General features: G+C 45.4%; 1 protein-coding gene across 2 annotated transcripts in view; it reads left to right on the top strand.

Moving 5' to 3' along the window:
• Positions 1-3173: 3173 nt before the first annotated feature.
• LOC147896868 (5'-adenylylsulfate reductase-like 4) overlaps positions 3174-19185 on the top strand; it is a 28573-nt gene continuing 12561 nt past the window's right edge. The window contains exons 1-2 of one of the 2 annotated variants that reach the window (XM_087381923.1): positions 3174-3640; positions 3728-3915. In XM_087381923.1, coding sequence (XP_087238049.1) covers positions 3404-3640; positions 3728-3915 — 425 coding nt within the window. In that variant the 5' untranslated portion in view covers positions 3174-3403. Of the gene's footprint in view, positions 3641-3727; positions 3931-19185 lie in introns of both variants that reach the window. The other variant, XM_087381922.1, reaches the window with a different exon arrangement.

Below are 19185 nucleotides of genomic sequence, written 5' to 3'. Positions count from 1 at the left end.
AATCTCAAGTAAATCTAGGGAAGCCAGGACTTTCCAAGACATCGTAGTAAATCAACCAGGCTCTTGGGACGGTTCTCTGTTGGATTCCGATGAAAAACCTCAACCTTAGCTGATGAACTACCATCCTCCTTCCCCCTCGAAGAGCACCACATTCTGTCGCCATTCCCAGCAGACGTTGTCCTGCTATCCCTATCACTCCTGGGAGGCATTCTTCTACCATTGTCCTCGGAAGTGCTACCCGCTTACCGAGGAAGAGATCGCCTGGCGAAGTCTGCTCGCAGCTGCGGGACGCGAGCTGCATGTCGTAAAACCTCCATACACTCGAATTGTTGGGAGGGGGGAGGTCAAGCAAAGGAGTTCAAGCACATGCAACCACATGAGATGAGAGATAGTAATAGGATATGAAGCTACAAAGGAAGCAGGAGGCAATTGACTGGTGCGGGCTACCAAAGAAGCTTGCTTGCATGCAACGCCTCGGAGCCCAAGCTGTGTGAGAAGTAGAATACGAACAAAACAGTGATGAAAATCAAAGGATTACGATAAGCTCCAAAGGAATACGAAAAGCTTCGCACAAATCACCAAACCAAAAACGGCAATCGAATGCAGACCGAGAATTCTCTAAAATGACAAACTAGTGACTGAAGGAAGGATCCGAGAGGGAGGTATCCATGGCAAGCTGGGAGGTAGCCATGAGTGAAGGGGCAAGCTGGGAGCAACGGAGGAGAAAGAGAAGTAGATGGATCCATAGATATGCCAACCCAGAGATATTCCTGCAGGCAAAAATGAAAAAAAGCTGCGCGTTGCATGAATTTCGCTGAGAACGTCAACCAAGGCAAGCCCAACCCCACGTGGGCATGATACGTGCACCAACCAAAGCTCAACAAAAATTACGTAGAAATAATTTAACCAAAATTGTCTATTTTTCTCTTTCACGCCAAAACGTTCAAACTAAGGGCCTTAGCACATGGATGGGGCTAGCATGGGTTTAGGATGGGATTATTTTTGTCATCATTACTCCCATCCTACACCAAGTGGTCTAGGATGGATTTAGAATGGGAGTAGCCACTTTTTCTCCCATCCTAGACCCTGGCCTCTAGACCCTGGCAGCCAGAATGGGTTCCCCTTTTTTAGGGATTCAACAACATGGAAGGATGACATGTGTCCTTGTCCCCACAAGGTCCCCACCTCTTACACACATGAAATGATGCCATGTGTCCTCTTCCTCCTAAACCCATCCCTAGTTCTTTTTTTGTTAGCACATGGTGGGATGGGAATAGGATAGAAATATGCATGGGAAAACTTCGGACCACCTTTTCCCATTCCCATCTTATTTCTTCCCATGTGCTAAGCCCCTAAGCCCTTCCCCATTGGGGGCAGGCCCAAATAAAAAAAGAGATCAAGTAAGCATATGCACTACAAAAGCTGAGCAGTTTTATGACAGAACCCTACAAAGTTGCAGCACGAGCAATGGACACCTCACAAAAACAAGGTTTGCGAAGGATGCGTAAGTCTAGAGTGCAAAATCTGTTCGCTTTTAAAGATCCCTGACTGCACAATTGCGTTTCGCTCGGACTGTTGGCTGGCATCGTACCTTTATAGTCTGAGGTAGCTTCATCGTTGAAGTATTCGAAGTCCTCACCGCTCGCTAGCCTTAGAAAATTCTGTCCCCAAAATACCAATGAGTCAAGCATAAGCATTGAAGCAAATTGAAGAAAACGAACGGAAGGAAGTGGTCAATATCCGTCACCTGCTTTGAAACCAGAGCTCTCCACATCCATGGAATCATTTGATGCACCCATCATAAGTAATCCGTAGGTTACCAAAACACAGCAACCACCACAAGGACGGATGTTTAGCTGCTCCTTAGAGGGCATTCCCGCATCGGCGGGAATGCCCAAAAATGCTATAGAGCTCCAAAGTCACCTACATTCTCATGACTCGCCAGCTCAAATGCCACACCACAACATAGCACCGCAGCGCCCCGGTGGAGATGGGTTTTCCCTCATTCTCTCCTTGGGCATTTCAGGGCTACATTCCATCCTACCAATCCTAAAGGTTGGTTTCATGCTGCGTTGTCAGAATCATGGGAGCTTGTCAGGAGAGTTAGCATTTCCAATGGCTTTTATGGATCGTGGGAATATTTGCTGGCCAGTGCCATTTCTGCTAGGTTGGCGGAAGGTGGGAATGTCCTCTTATATCTTTCCTCTCCCACATGCCTTTTTGATTCGATGGATGACAGGAAGCACGAGCCATCTCTTGCTACACCACGACCAAAAGATCCCCATTACTCAGGACCAACCTATATGCTTTCACAGTTTAATGCATGCATACTTCGTGGTCATCATGCTGTGCACTCTTGATGGTTCACGAGATAGACCTCCAATCAACAAAAGCAAACGAACTAACAGTTCCCACCAATCGGCAATAAGTCTCAAAAAAATGGTTCAAAATATAATTTTCGTTTCTAAAAACCCAATGCCTTTAGTATAACCTATGCATCAAGGGCAAGCAAAAAAAAAGGAGGTTTTTGAATTTGTAGATTGTGAGGCAATGTTAGTGATATTTTCCAAAAACTTGCAAACAAGAGTGAATTCCATTCAATGGGCCTGCCTTGAGTGAAACAACCTTCTCTAAATCACGAAAGATAGACACAACACACACTTCCCAAATAGTGCCTGCAATTATCGCGGGTGCACCATGACTTCCCTTAGATTGGATATATCCAACTCCAATGAAAAAAAGGCAACTCCAACGACTAACATTCACACGTAAACCGGATTAAGGGGACTCCCTCTGGGTGCATGAATCACATAGCGACAAAAACAAGGTGAATGATATATATGTCATTCATTAGGCCGGAATGAAAAATGCAAGTCTCAGCATTTTCGAACCATGGGGCTGTGGAAGCATTGTGGCGCTCTCTCCCCACTGGCTGGCGTGCGGAGGGGCTCTAAGGCAACCTAGGGCAAGCAAAAAAGGGTGGGAATTTCTGAAAATTCCAAACCTAATTTCGCTGTTTGGTGTGGATTTCACTACTATGAACTGCGGTGCCAAAATGTGATGCCAAAAACTAGATTGTGTTGTGTGAACACTGGACTGTACTCGTTTGTCCTTTGCTGACCCACCCCGCTGCTTTCTTGCTACTCGTCTCGTAGAAATTCATCGCTCCTACGCTGTGCTACAACTTGTTTATGAGAATTCCAGACTTTCAGCATCCCCATCACGAAGCCCGTCGGATTCTTTCTACATCGTGGCTTCCTCTCTGGTTGGCTGCCTAGCTTTCGATTTCACATTTTCGTAGTGCCTGGTTTTGTAGATCACGGCATACACATCATCCAACTTACAGACCTTATCCGCTCCAGCTGATCACTCAAGCGCCGGGTGTTGCCTTGCACCTCGCTTCATGGGTTTTCTAGACGACCATGCTCACAGATCGAGACTAGATTTTATCATTCTTTGCTCTTGCTTGGTGATTCCGGCGTTGGTGAAATCGACTCACGGAGAGCCATTGCCACCGTCTTTGCCCATGTGCCATAAGCGGACTCTTGCAGACATCTTCCATTCTCAACAAGATCAATGCTCACTAGACAATGCCCGCCTTTTTCGTGATGATGTCAGCATTAATTCCAGAGTTGCAGAGGTATGCGGCTTCCCTGCGTGCACTTTGTTTCAAGCTTCTACTTAGGGTTGTTCTAAGGTTGATGTTTATCTTGTTGGATATACTTAGCTGAATGGAACAACCCTGGAGGTAGCTCTGAACCTTATGCAAAGTAGTCGAGAAGCCTACGTTGCTGTGCTGTTTTATGCAGCTTGGTGTCCATTCTCCAAACATCTGCGGCCATCATTTGATACGCTATCTATCTTATTTCCTTCAATTTATCATGTTGCAGTGGAGGACACAGCCATTCGACCGAGGTATCAGCCTTTCAGGTGAAGCTTGCTGCTTTTATACCGAAGCTCGACTTGATTTTGCGGAATTGTGATAGGCACAAAACATACCATGGTCCTTTTCTGTGCAGCAAGCATGCTCATAGCTCGGGTGCTTCGTCCAAATGATGTTGCAAAAGTTTGCACTCGACATTATATGAAGAGCGATGCAAGGGGGTCAGTCGACGCTTAGATTGAAGGTTATTACATAGGAGAAACTAAACACAAAGATCTTTGTTCAAGTGTGTCTGTTCAGTTCTCTCTCTTTCTCTCTTTCCAACCTGACTGCTTGTTTAACCTTTCTTAGTGGACACGTTAGGCTGAGCTTACGTCCATTCCTCAGCAAGATTGTCAGCGTCAGAGATGGGACTTGAGACAAATTTTCACAAGCTGAAGTATGCTTGGCTGAGGAGAAAAACTAAGCTAAATACTCTAACTGAGTTGTTCTAAGAAAATTGCTGCACCCAGAATCTGGTGCAGACTATTCAAGCTGGAGTACAGTAGCCCCAGTTCACAAGGCACTGGTTTGTCAGCCATTCGAACCGTGGAAGGTGCTTTTGCTAGGGCAGACCCGCTCAGCTTTTGACTGCCAGTGTTTGTGAAGCCAGCATTTGAGTTTGTTGCTTGATGGTGCTGGCTTGTGGTCTGTTTGGTTTGCAATTGTAACATAATAAATGACAATTTGTATAGCGAGGCTGACGTCATTTATGACCTGTTTCTGTCCTTTGTTTAGTGGCTTTGTTTCCCTCATACAGCAACTTTGGGTTCTGCATTGCCCTGAAGTATGTAGGATGAAATGAAAGACGAGCAGGGAGAAAGATAGAAAAGTGCTTTGCACCTGTAACAAATCAGGCTGATGTCCTCTATGCTGTGGTTCTGGTTTTTGTTAGGATTGCAGAGTAAGAGACGAGATGGAGAGAGTAGGAGTTCAGAAGGGGAGAAAGGGATTGAAGGCAAAATAAATTTGCAGGAAGAAGTTGAGGAAGGAAGGGGGAGGTGAAAGAGAGGGGTAGTCTTCAAGGTACGAACAGGTTGTGTGAGCAGTTTACGGAATGGTTAGGAGAGCTAGATGGGTGTGGGAGCGAATGCTGGCGAAGATCCAGACTGTGGAAGGCCTGCTGAGGCTGAGCTGGTGTCTTCCAAATGCTACTCCGGATGCCTTCCCAATGCTGCTCCCGACTGCGGTCTGCTGGACTGCTGCTGACTGATGCATGCTGAACTATGGCGAAATGCTGGAGTAGATGGTAGGACTGCTTGCTATAACTGAGGGTGGACTGGTTCCTGGAATGAATGCCCCAAATGGGAGGGCCAATGCCCCTTAAATAGTGCCTGAAATGGGCTGACTGGGTCAGCCAGTCGACAGACCAGGTCAACGGACCTGGTTCAGCCAACTAGCTGACAATGGTCAGCCTAACTAGGCCACTTTTCTGCCTGGATAAGCCCTTGCTGGCCCTGTCAATGATGCACACCTTTGTGCCTTGGCTGGCCCTGGAGAATGGCCCAAAACCTCGCGAATCTGCTGCGAATTGATGCTACGAAATGAGGACTGTGCAGCCAGGTGTCACTGTCACCTGTGGCTGTCACTGGTACTCGTGAGATTCGCTTCTACTGAACTTGTTACTAGGTGGATACCCTGCAATGCTTTGCCCTGGCGACCCGTACTGCTCCGTCGTGGCCTGTGACATTGGGGGCCTGAGAACCTGATGCTGACTTTTGCACCAATGACTTGCTGGAAGACACCATCCATCCATCTCCTCTGGGAAACCATGAACCTCTGCTCGAACCAAGGGGACTGTTGAAGTCAACTTCTTGTGCCATACGCAAAACCCAAGCTTGAGGGCCTGCGCTAATGATGGTGATGCTGGAGAGAAGCTCGATCATCCCGAGACCCGTGTGAAACTCCACTGTCTCCTTTCGATGACGAATGCCAGACCAAGATGTCACCGGTTGTCCTGTAATGCATAGACTGACTGTGCTGACTATGCTTTGACTAACTGGATAGACTAACTATGCTCTTTTTGGACCGATTAACTAGACTGAATGCACCTATATGCTGATGCAAGCCTAACCTATATGCTCCTACATGCTCATGAAAGCACACGACTTGCAACAAGATCTTCAAGGCTGGATGGATCTGAGCGGAAGCAAATGAAGTGACTGACGGCATGGCATAGCTATCTTCATGCTCCTCAGGCTGTCAACCCTGAGCTTGATCCCAATGTAACATGTAGAGAACTTTGACTATAGTTAAACAACCTTAGACTAACTGCAATTAAGATTTAAATAGCATTGAGAGAGAGAGAGATAAAAGATGCGAGATCTGACACAAGACACACAAATAGTATGCAATGCAATGTGCAATTACTAAAATGAATGCAATGGACTGATAGAATGATGAGGGAAATGGATCTGGGCGTTGACTAGCTCTTCATGCCATACCGAGGGTAATTAGATGCTGATGTAGATGCAGGAGCGAATGCTGAGGAAGATTCGGATTATGGAAGGCCTGCTGAGGCTGAGCTGGTGCCTTGCAAACGCTACTCCAGACGCCTTCCCAATACTGCTCCTGAATGTGATCTGCTAGACTGCTGCTGAGTGAGGGACTGTGGCTGTTTGATGCATGCTGAACTATTGCGAAATGCTGGAGTAGATTCTAGGACTGCTTTCTGTAACTGGAAGCCCAACTGCCTAGACTAGTTCCTGGAATGAATGCCCCAAATGAGAGGGCCAATGCTCGCCTTAAATAGGGCCTGAGGCCGGCTGGATGGTCAGCGGATCTGGTCAGCCTAACTAGGCCACTTTTCTGCCCTAATTGGCCCTGTCAATGATTCACACTTTTGTGCTGTGGATGGCAGTGGAGAATGGCCCAAAACCATGCGAATCTGCTATGAATTGATGCTGCGAAACCATGACTGTAGAGCTAGGTGTCACTGCCATATGTGCCTGGCACTGGTTCATGTGACTTTGATTGTGTGACTTGCGGCCTCCCTACTAGAAGAAGATGGAACTCTTATGTCTATGCTCTCCACATTTACAAATGTTGGGGTTGTCTCGCGACTGCTGCTGACGAAGTGATATTCTTCTCATGGCTCCGTAGAGGGCACTTTCTCCAATAGTGACCATTCTCGCCAGTCATTACATGATTGATTTGCCTTCAAGGGCTCATGGTCCTATCACATGCAACCTTGCACTTGAGTACAAGGTGACAACATCGACAAGTCAAGTAGATCCCTATTGTAGGTGATTTTCTAGTATGCCGTGACCCCCATTGTGAGCCCTAGTCCAGGGACAGTCAGGAGCTACGTAGGTCAGTCCCTCAGCCTTAGGTCGTCACAAGTCAACAAGTCCATGTTCACTAGTACCCATTGGAGAACAGTAGGTTAGTGTGTCCATCTTAGGGTTTTAGCTAGGTCTAGGTTTCAGCCTAGGGTAGGAGCCGAAAAGGATCCCCAAGGGATGGACCAAGTATTGGGGACAGGAGCAGCCAAGGAAGGAGCCCTAGAAGGGGCCTGAGGCAGTTCCACAACAAAGGGAATGGGCTGGGGGGAAGGAAGCTTTTATAGGCCACCTTCTGCCCCTCCCTAGGCAGCTTGGAGGGGGCCCAACCAGCCAGCCAACCAGCCGACTGGCTGGTTGTCTATTTCTGGCTGGCTGGGGCCAGCGAACCCAGCCCCGCCAGCCCCCTATAAAAGGGGAGGCATGGTGCTTCATTTAATCATCCAATGCCCCTCAGTTCCATGTAAAAATCACTAAACGTACAACCTGTTCAATTCTCCCTAGTCAACGATCAATCACGGGGCAGGCACTCAATTTTCCTCCCAGCCAATTCTCGGTGACAGCAAACTCTCAGAACAGCCACATTACGTGAAGGCTCCAGCTTGCATATTCCACCAAGCCCCAATTCCCTAGATGGATCTAGTATGCCACATGTCTTCATTCTAGGGTACCTCTTAAATGCATATTTACTACCTCTCTCTTGGGATATCAATTTATTCACTTGCCCCTAGGCACATTTCCCACTTAATGCATTTAAGACCCATAGCCTTAGACCCATCTAGTCAGTGCCTTGTCACCCTCATCAAGAACCTTGACATTAACTCCTTTGACCATTTACATGAAGCCCAAATAAATATAATACAAACATTGATCCTTACAAAGGAAAATGTTGACAGATCCTTCCGAGGTCATGTTGCCTCGTCCATCTTTTGAGTTTCTCTAATCTCGGTCATTAGAGCACTCTCTAATACCGTGACAACGCATCAGCAACTTTATTATCCTTTCCTCTTCAGTACCGAATCGTGAAGTTAAACTCCTGCATGAGTTCTGCCCACCTAGCTTGGCGACCTCTCAAGTCAGGTTGTTTACAAGAATGTTTCAGAGTATCATGATCAACATCAACATAAAACTCTGATCCATACAAATAATGTCTCCATGTTTTTAGAGCATGGACAACAGCATACAACTCTAATTCATGAGTTGGCCAATTTCGTTGAGAGGGAGAAAGCTTCTTGCTTTCAAAGGCTACTGGCCTTCTCTCTTTGAGGAGAACTGCTCCTACCGCAATGCCACTTGCATCGGTTTCAAGGAAAAACGGTTTCTAGGGATCAACTATTTTTAACACCGGACCTGAGACCACATCTTGTTTTATGGTGTTAAAAGTCTCCTGTTGATTCTGTCCCCATATAAAAGGTGCTTTATCTGAGGTCAGATTAGTCAATGGCGATACTATTTTGGAATATCCTTTGATATGCCGCCGATAAAATTGGACAAATCCGAAGAATGATCGCAAAGCGGTCAAACACTGAGGGATAGGCCAAGTCAGTATCGCAGCCACTTTCTTTGGATCCATTTCTACCTTCTCAGGAGTAATAATGAATCTTAAATATTCAAGTCTTACCATACGCAGTACAATTTTCTTTTTTACATAAAGACTGGCGTTCCTCAAAGTATTGAACACTATTCTTAAGTGTTCGTGATGCTCAGCAATACTTTTGTTGAACACAAGAATATCGTCAATAAACTTCTTCTTAAACCCAGTTTTCTTCGGGTACTCATACCGAGTCCCAACCTGCACAAACCCACTTGGTCTGTTCCCTTTGGCATCCTCATAGTTTAAGGCTATGGCAATTGCTTCATCTAGCGTGTTCGCATACTTAGCCCAAACTTTCATCTTGATCTGATCATTTAGTCCAAAGATAAAATCTTTTACCTGGACTAACTGAGGTAGAGGTTCATAAACTTTCATTGCACTTTCTTTGAACTTATCAGTGTATTCCGCCACTGATAATTTTCTCTGACGAAGGTTTCGATACTGATCCCAAGCTCGGGATGCTTCGTTAGGAGGTAAGAAGTGTTTTTTAAATTCTTTTTTAAACCCCTCCCAAGTAGTGGATGCCACTCCATCTTTCTGTTGTTTTATCCACCATCTATCCGCTGCCTCTTTAAACATTTGGGTGGCCTCGCGGATTTTCTTCATATCATTCCTGATTTCACAAATGGCGAAGGCCTTGTCCCATTTGTGTAACCAAGTCTCTATGATATCGGAACTACGGTCAGACATCCGACCAGAATACTTTTCTGGCCTATAATTGGCAATATTAGGCACCTTAGTCCTCCTAGGCTTAACTATATGAACATTGGATTCAAGCTCCATTGGAGCTTTATCCTTCTCTTCACGAGATGGTCTGGCAGACATACTATGAACCATTTTTCTGAGCTCGGATTGCCCTACATTTGCTTGTAATTGTTGCGCTAAAATCTGTTGCAAGGCATCCTCCAATAATGCAATTCTACCAGACAGTGCATGGCCTGCTGGGCGCGACACCTGCGGGGTCGGCCGGACTCCCGACTCTACGGGATCCACACTAGAAGCTTCTTCTTCAACTTCCATTTAGGTTGATGGGTGTGTTTTATTAAAAAATAAAATTAAAAAAAATTGAATAAAACACCGCCTAAAACTCTATTCATAAACTGCTTTTCAATCTCACAACCACAAAAGGTGTCTAAACAAGCATAACCATCAATTGAAAATAGCTGAGAACCAAGATGAATATCTTTTTCCTATACTAGGGAAATGTTTGCAATCTCAGAAACCTCAAATCCTAAGGCAAAATGAATGAACATATACCACAACTAAATTTAAAAGGCATAGAAAGCTCCCTGGTCATATCTTCCTTCTTTCCAAAGCCTAACTTCGTCATCATCAGGTATGCTTTTAATAACTTGGCAGGTAATGATTAACGTAGAAGGTTGTGCCCTCTGTCTGCAAAAGTGAATTCCTGTGATCCTCATTTGACATTGGCCCCTTCTTCTACAAGGATGAGGTATCCCCTGATTCGACTATGCTTCCCAACGAACCGACGCTGGTGGGAGCCCTCTACGCCTAGCTTGTGACACCGACGACGTGAATGAACTCTTTAACGCAGGGCTTTCTCCAATGAGCATATGGCTCCTGCCAGCGTTCACAATATCTACGACTAAGCTTTTGAAAACCATCGCCTGAATTCAGTAAACATCTACGCAGCAAAATCCTTTGACCAAGTAACAGGCGAAACTTGCTTCGAAGTCTTTAGAAACACTTCACGATCTCAAGGTTAAGACCTTGGCACCCAAACACAGGCATTAAAGCCGCTAACACTGACATCAAAATCCCACAACCCGTAACATCTAACGGAAAACGGGAGCACAGCTATATGTATAGCCAACTATGCAGACCTTGAAAAGCGATCCGAGACGATCCAATAGCTCTGTAGCTAGATAACATGCTGTCCTCGATCGATTCCTCAACGATTGCTTACAGTTCTCAACTTGACAGTGAAGCAAACACCTCGCTTTCTTTGTCAGGACAACCTATCATAAACATCCTTATGGCTCTAATACCAAATGTAAAAATCACTAAACGTACAACCTGTTCAATTCTCCCTAGTCAACGATCAATCACAGGGCATGCACTCAAATTTCCTCCCAGCCAATTCTTGGTGACAGCAAACTCTCAGAACAGCCACATTACGTGAAGGCTCCAGCTTGCATATTCCACCAAGCCCCAATTCCCTAGATGGATCTAGTATGCCACATGTCTTCATACTAGGGTACCTCTTAAATGCATATTTACTACCCCTCTCTTGGGATACCAATTTATTCACTTGTCCCTAGGCACATTTCCCACTTAATGCATTTAAGACCCATAGCCTTAGACCCATCTAGTCAATGCCTTGTCACCTCATCAAGGACCTTGACATTAACCCCTTTGAAGTTTGACCATTTACATGAAGCCCAAATAAATATAATACAAACATTGATCCTTTACAAAGGAAAATGTCGACGGACCCTTCCGAGGTCATGTTGCCTCAACTTGAGCGTAACATTCCAGCCTCCTACACCAGCCCCAAAGCAGTCTCAAGCCCTCCAAAAATGCCCTGCAAGACAGCAGTCCTTTGGGTGATTCCAGGAGATTGCCTATGCAGCTCCATAGCTAGGGCTCGGAGTAGAGGTTTGGGGTTTATGTTTCAGCGGCTTTCTTTCCCAGTTTTCAGCTCTTTTCTGATTTTTATCTTTAGCTCTCTTTAGCTCCATATCCCTCAAGCTCCGTATCTCTGATTTTCGTCCTCCCTTCATCTCTTTCACTCACGCAGTCTGCTACATGCTTGACGACAGCACAAGCCTCTTCAATAGCCTTGCATAGTAATCTGCATCTATGGTGTGGGCAACGTTGGCCTTGCTCGATATTGGGTTGTAGCTTGAATGAAGAGATTTGGACTACTTTTTGATTAGCCTTCTCCTTTAGTGCTAGCCTTCGTCATGGCTGAGTTTGCCCTTCACCTCCGGAGTGTCGACAGAAACTCAGTACGAAGACTTTGTATAAATGGATGCTCAAGTATGTGTGGGTGTGTGGATTCGTATGTGTGAGAGCATACTTGTCTACACCCACTGTTGGGCGCTGATGACGTCAGTGGGGATGTCATAGTAGCTAGTCCCTGCTATGCGTGATGGAGTTTATGGTTTTCAATCTGATGAGTGACTCTCGTGAGATTGAAACTGCACTATGTTGTGTTTTTAGAGGATGAGTTTGGGAATGTTCCTGGATTCATTTAGGTAAATGCTTGTGCCGTATTAGCGGACATGCAAATTTCACCTTGTGAAGTTTTCGTCCAAGTTGCGGCCTGCTGGTATTGCGATAATTCTTTCTATCTTAAATGGTGCGTTGCCCTATCAGCTAGATTTAGATTTAGATGCTCGTTTGGGAGAGACTAAAATGAAAACGTTTAGACTTCACAAGCAGTTGTAGCTTGAATGAAGAGATTTGGACTACTTTTTGATTAGCCTTCTCCTTTAGTGCTAGCCTTCGTCAGGGCTGAGTTTGCCCTTCACCTCCGGAGTGCCGACAGAAACTCAGTACGAAGACTTTGTATAAATGGATGCTCAAGTATGTGTGGGTCTACACCCACTGTTGGGCGCTGATGACGTCAGTGGGGATGTCATAGTAGCTAGTCCCTGCTATGCGTGATGGAGTTTATGGTTTTCAATCTGATGAGTGACTCTCGTGAGATTGAAACTGCACTATGTTATGTTTTTAGAGGATGAGTTTGGGAATGTTCTTGGATTCATCTAGGTATATGTATCTTAGGCATTCGTGGGTTAGCTCTCAGTGTCGAAGGGTCATCCTCGGAGGTGCATCCCGTGTTCTCTAAAGGAGTGTTATTTGTATATTTTGCAGTTCTCCAAGTATAAACTAAATTCTTTCCTATTTGGGGAAGGGGGCCTTGAGTGGGTATAGGGTCCCAATCTAGTGTCGTCTATATTCTCTCTCTAACCCTAAAACTCTCTCTCTCTCTCTCTCTCTCCCTCTCTTCTTTTCTGTGGTGCATATGCATACGTCTGGCAAAAAGGTTTAAAGAAGGTCTTGCTGCGATTACATGATCATTAACCGTTGCATGTTACATTGGTATTAGAGCTTTGGTTTGTAATCTAGCTTGACCACCGCGAGTGCATGGTCTTGTCGAGAACCCTAAAGGACACGAGACTAACATCATGGAGCAACAGAGGAGAGAAGGAGAGTAATAGTTCGACTAACAGGAAGACAAAGAAAGTACGTTTCTGCCCAGCACTCAAGCAGTGTTAGAGAAGCTTATGGAACAAAATCAACTTCTCTTGGCCCAGCTCGAAGAAACTTCATGGCAGTTGGGTGAAAAAGAAAAGCAATTGGAGGCGGCATATAAAAAGCGAAGGAAAAAAACTATTAAGGAGGGAAAACTTGAAGAACGCAGGGGAATTTCAGATTTCAAAAAACTGCTCTTGCTGATGCTGGAAGAGCCCAAATAGGAGGTGGCACTTAGACGTGACGAGATGGCTCAAGTCGAGAAGCAACCTTGACTGGGAAGCCATGTTGCTCTAGCACAAACAGATGTTGGTCACTATGTAGGTGCCGTGCTAGCATGAGCGCAGCTTCTCCATTGGGCTCGACAACAGCAAAGGTAACTCCACTCACTCGGTCCACATCGAACTTCATGAAATATGACGGTAATTGCAATCACTCAGCCATTTTGCAATTTGTTAATCAATTTGTTGCTCATCTTCTGCTAGCTGGCATTCAAGACCAACAAGACAAAGTCCACCTAGTCGTTCCCTATCTGACTAATGAGGTGACACTTGGTGGCAGAATTGGTCCAGTAGTTATATTGACCCGACCATGCATATCACCAGTTTCAAATGGGATATGTTTGTGATTGACCTCAAAGCTCGGCCTCCATCGCCTCAGTACTTGCTGAATCTGGAAGGCGTGTTTTCTTGTCTAGCCTAGAATGCTCTGCCGGTGTTAACGCACAGCAATAAGGTTATTACCTTGGCCTAGCAATTAGGCGTGTCCAATAAGCTGAAGCAACTAGTTAGGGGGTTGGACTCTAACATGCGCTTCCTTGTCCCAACGTGCTCTTCTCACCTACGAGTGTGCGCTTACCTTGGCTCAAAATTAGGAAATGATGCTGAACGGGGGAAAGACGAAGCAAGTCCAACCAGGTGCCATAGCCTTGCAACAGTCTTCAAACCTAGCATATCATAAGGACAATAGCTTTCGGAAAAGAGACAAGTAATAGTTAGCTGGTTAGAAAAGGAGTCTAAGCCCAAAATAACTCCAGATGACAAAGCTAAAGTACGCATTACAAGAGGTTACTTACAGCCCAACAAATAGAAGCGGTACTGCGCTGAGTATCGTTGTTCCCATTGCCACCATATTGCAGGGCATGGAAAGAAAGATTGCCTAACGTGGTTGATCGAAAAGGTTGCAAAAGCGCCGACTTCTACCGTTGCTACTGCTTTGGTACTTCCAACTCTGTCTACCTCAGCTACAAATGCAGTTCTACTTGCTTTGAACGCTGAACCCTCGGTGGTCTTTGAAGGTAAGAAGGAGGGCATGCTCGACGAGCTAAAGAAGGCCCTCATTAGAGCCTATGGCACGGCTAAGGAGCAACGGTTGTTGTCTTATTTGACATGGGAAGTTTAGAAGGCGCTATATTCTCTCAGCTCGCCAAAAAGATGGGCTGCACTTTAGTGTCTCATGAGCTTGCGATGAACGGGTTCACACTCGGGCTACGCACTCACATTATAGATGAGGTTGAAAAATTTTCTTTCATAGTTCAGAAGGCCTCTTTTCAGTGGGACTTTATCCTCACACCATTATTAGGGTGCAAAATGATAGTGGGGAACCAGTGGTTCTGAGAATGTTCACCTGTGCTCGATTGGCGACAAGATTCCTTCACAATTGTCAAAGGACTATCTGAGCTGCCATCATCCGCAGGGACAGAAGCATTCTTGGTATTCCTCTGATTTCCCACATCCAAGAAGTGCGAGCTGTTGACAAAGGCACGGATACGCATTGGTGTATGTCTGTTGTCAGCTAAATTCAATTCAGCTAGCTCCTCCTTTGGGGCTGGAAATGGCCGATCTAATCCAAGAGTTTTGAGACATCATGCTTGATGATAAAACGCCGAAATAGGAAGTCTTGGATTGCCGCTCAACCCATGCATTACTGTGTGGAATGAGGGACAATCTACCACCACAGCTTTCGCCTCAGACTCGAGGACCATTGGATTTAGTCTGAGACTTTACCCCTCCCAACAAGTTTCCCTATCAATTATGAAGTTTGTGGAGGCAGAGTTAGAATAGTAGCTCATCCGGTTGATGTGTGCTAGGTTTATCCGGCCATCCTCATCACCTTTTGTGGCTCCAATTTTCTTTGTCCAAAAAAGGAATAAGTTTGCATGATTATGCTTCGACTACAGGGCACAACGTTACGATCAGCAATAAATTCCCAATTCCTGTAGTGAAGGGGAAAGGGGCAGATTTGGAGATGGGGATAGAATAGCAGAAGGGAGGGAGGAGAAGAGAGGGGAAGGGGAAAGAGAGAGGAAGAGAGAGAAGGATGAGGGGATAGAGAGATAGAGAGAGGGAGGAGAGAGAGTGTGAGCGTCGGCAGTAGGAAGCAGGAAGAGGAGGGAGAGTAGATAGGATTAGATGTCACATCAAAAAGGTACATAGTAGTGGGTGGATGGAGACTTATATAGTCCCTCCACATTTTCCTGGCCTCTTTTTCCCCTTCATTACAGCCATCCCTTCCCATAGAATTTTGCCCTCAAAATTTCATATGCAGGCTGTTAAATAGGTGCAGCAAACAGCAAATAATAATCAGCCCGGTAGGAGATAGGGATTGTCTTGGACAATGCTCTCTGGCTGCCATGAGTTCTCATCCTCAGGGAGTCCCTGCCACTTGATAAGATACTCGGTGTAGACTTGGTTTCGGAGTACGTGATCCGTGAAACCCATGATGCGCTTTGGAACATAGAGTATGTGGCCCTCCTCATTCATAGGTGGCAGATCAGGAAGGACTTGGACATGCTGTCCGACATGTGGCTTCAGCAAGGACACATGGAAAACATTATGAATCCTGGAGGTCCTGGGTAGCTCCAACTCATATGCCACGTCGCCAACTTTGCGGATGATCCTGTAGGGAGAGATCTGCAACTAAAGATGACATACCCACTGTGCATCCATACATAGCCTCGAACGGGCCAATAGAGATGTGCTTGGTACTGTTGTAACAAAATTCAGAGACTTCTGTGTGTCATGACAGAAATGCCTCAAATACTTCTCCAGCCATTTGTTCACCCTTTGATTGTCCATCCGTCTCAGGGTGGTAAGTAGTGCTAGGTGTAAGAGAAGTACCTTATGCTGTAAATAATTCCTGCCAAAAGTGATGCATAAATTTTGCATCTCTGTCGCTAACAATCTCCCGAGGGAAACCATGATGCTTAAAAACATGCTCGATGAATTGCCAAGCAACTTGTGATGCTGAATAACGGGTCTTTGTGGGTATGAAATGGGCCTGCTTTGTCATTCTGTCAACCACCACAGCGTGGCTGCGGCCAATTCTCAATGCATTTCACCTTTGCAGGATCCACTCGAATGCCATCCTTGCTCACAATGTGACCAAGATACTCAACCTCTTGTGCCATAAAAGTACATTTGCTGGCTTTAGCATAAAGCTGATGCAACCTCAAAATTTCCAGCACTTGCTTGACATGTCTGATGTGCTCCTGCTTATCCTTGTTGTAAATGAGGATGTCATCAAAAAATACCAGAACATATTTGAAAAGGAGAGGCTGCAAAATCTTGTTCATGAGTGCGTGGAAGGTAGCTGGTGCATTGGTCAATCCAAAAGGCATCACCTTGAACTCATACAATCCCCTCTCTGTGCGAAAGGCTGTCTTGTGCTCATCTCCAGCTTTCATTCTAATTTGATGATAGCCGGACCTCAAATCAATCTTAGTGAAAAACTAAGCACCCTTGAGTTCATCCAATAGGTCATCTACCCTGGGGATTGGAAACCTGTTCTTGATGGTGACCTTATTCAAGTCTCTGTAGTCAATGCACATATGGTAAGAACCATCCTTCTTCTTCACCAGGAGCACAGGGGATGTCTACCTCAGAGAGTCGGTATGGGGCCTTATTGATTGGCTTACTGCCAGGTTCCAGGACTATGGCATGATCTACATCTCTTCTTGGAGGCAACTGTGATGGCAAATCAGCAAACACATCAGCAAACTCTCAGAGCAATCTCTGCATATCACAATCATCAACACGGGGAGTGCCACCCTCCTTAGTTACTGACACATTTAATGCATATATGGCACTGCCTCTCTTGAGCTCTTTGGCCAACTGCCTTGCTGAAATGACCTGCAATTTAGGAGTTGCAATACCATGCAATATGACTGATCCATCCTTGTGGACAAAGCTGAGTGTGAAGGCATTGAAATCCATGCTGATTTTGCCTAGTGATTGCAACCAATCACAGCCCATGACAACATCTATTGGGCCCATGTCAAGTGCCACAAGATCACCTGCAAATGTATAGTCATCAGAGAACTTAATCATTGCATCTTGGCAACAAGATCTATTGATCATATGCTGTCCATTGGCCACTTAAACTCTCAGCCCATGGTCTATCTCAGTACCAATCAGTCCCACCCTCTGTAAGGTCTTGTAGTTAACAAAACTGTGGGTGCTACCGCTATCCACCAACACATGCACAATCCTGCCATTAATCATCCCTGTTAATCTAATAGTATCAGCACTTTTGGCACCCATCAGGGCATGCATGGAAATAGTATAAAGTGTTGGCTGGGCATCCCAATAAACCTCCTCCTCGTTCACAGGAGCATTACCACCTGCATCTGAAGGGGAAGTGAAGGGGGAAGAAGAGCAAGAGAGTGAGAGTGAGAGAGACACTCAAGTGCGGGTGTGAAAGAAAATGATGAGCCACACCACAAACTCACTTGTGTTTAATTAAGATTAGGTTTACCCTATGACTGTCTTAAGACAGTCATAGGTGTCCTATCTTTTAATGAAGGGTTGGCAATGTGCCTTTACCCCAACAACCTCCCACCTAAAGGCCAATGTGCCTAAAGGGGAGAAAAGAATAAAAATTACAGCAATATACAGTTACTGTATACAAGACCATAAAGTAAGAATGGTCTCATCCTAATCCCATGATGTGGCGGCAATGTGCAAACCGCTCTGTAGGCAAGCTCTTAGTGAGCAAATCTGCAGGATTATCATCAGTATGCACTTTCACAAGCTCAAGTCGCTTGTCTTCCAGTACCTCCCTGATGAAATGATATTTCACTTCTATGTGCTTGGTCTTCTGATGAAAGACCGGATTCTTTGCCAACATGATAGCACTCTGACTATCACAATGCAAAACTGGCATATCTCCTGTAATGCCCAAATCTCCCACCAGCCGAGTAAGCCATATTGCTTCCTTGCAGGCCTCAATGGCTGCAACATATTCAGCTTCTGTGGTTGACAGTGCAACACATTTCTGCAACCGAGACACCCATGATATAGCACCTCCTGCAAATGTGAAAATATAACCGGTAGTAGACTTCCGGTTATCTGCATTCCATGCATAGTCTGAATCTGTAAAACCATGCACCAATGCATCTTGCCTACCATAGCATATGCACAAGTCTTTGGTACCCTTGAGATACCTCAAGACACCTTTCACTGCTTCCCAGTGCCGCTTGCCTGGATTTGCCATATACCTGCTGATGACTCCCTCCGCAAAAGCAATATCCGGACGAGTGGCAACCATGGCATACATCAAAGATCCAACTGCAGATGCATACGGAACCTTGGCCATTTCAGCCTTATCATCATCTGATCTGGGGCTGTCCTCACTGCTGAGTTTTAAATGTGGAGGCAACGGGGTACTAATAGACTTCCCCCCCTCCATTTTAAACCTCTGCAGTACTTTGTCAATATACTCCTTTTGTGACAGAAACAAAAGTCCCTTGGACCTGTCACGAGTAATACACATGCCAAGAATATGATTTGCATCACCCAAGTCTTTCATGTCAAAAGACTTATGCAGTTGTTTCTTCAAAGCACTAATCTCATGCTGAGATTTACTGGCAATAAGCATGTCATCCACATATAGAATGAGTAGCATCAAACTGCCATCCTTTGCCCGTTTGGTGTACAAGCAATGATCGGTGTCACACCGATGATACCCTTGGGACTGCATGAAGGCATCAAACTTCTTGTACCATTCCCTTGGCGCCTGCTTGAGTCCATACAAGCTCCTCTTGAGCTTACACACAAGCTGCTCTTTCCCTTTAACAGCATATCCCTCTAGCTGACTCATATAGATCTCATCATGGAGATCTCCATGAAGAAAGGCTGTCTTCACATCCATCTGACATAAATCCA

This window comes from Dipteris shenzhenensis, chromosome 11, assembly GCF_047967505.1.
Source record: "Dipteris shenzhenensis isolate YYH24624 ecotype China chromosome 11, Dip_SZ_1.0, whole genome shotgun sequence".
Classification (NCBI taxonomy): Eukaryota; Viridiplantae; Streptophyta; class Polypodiopsida; order Gleicheniales; family Dipteridaceae; genus Dipteris; species Dipteris shenzhenensis.
Note: the sequence above shows the minus strand (reverse complement) of the source record. Positions and strands in the feature narration are given on the sequence as shown.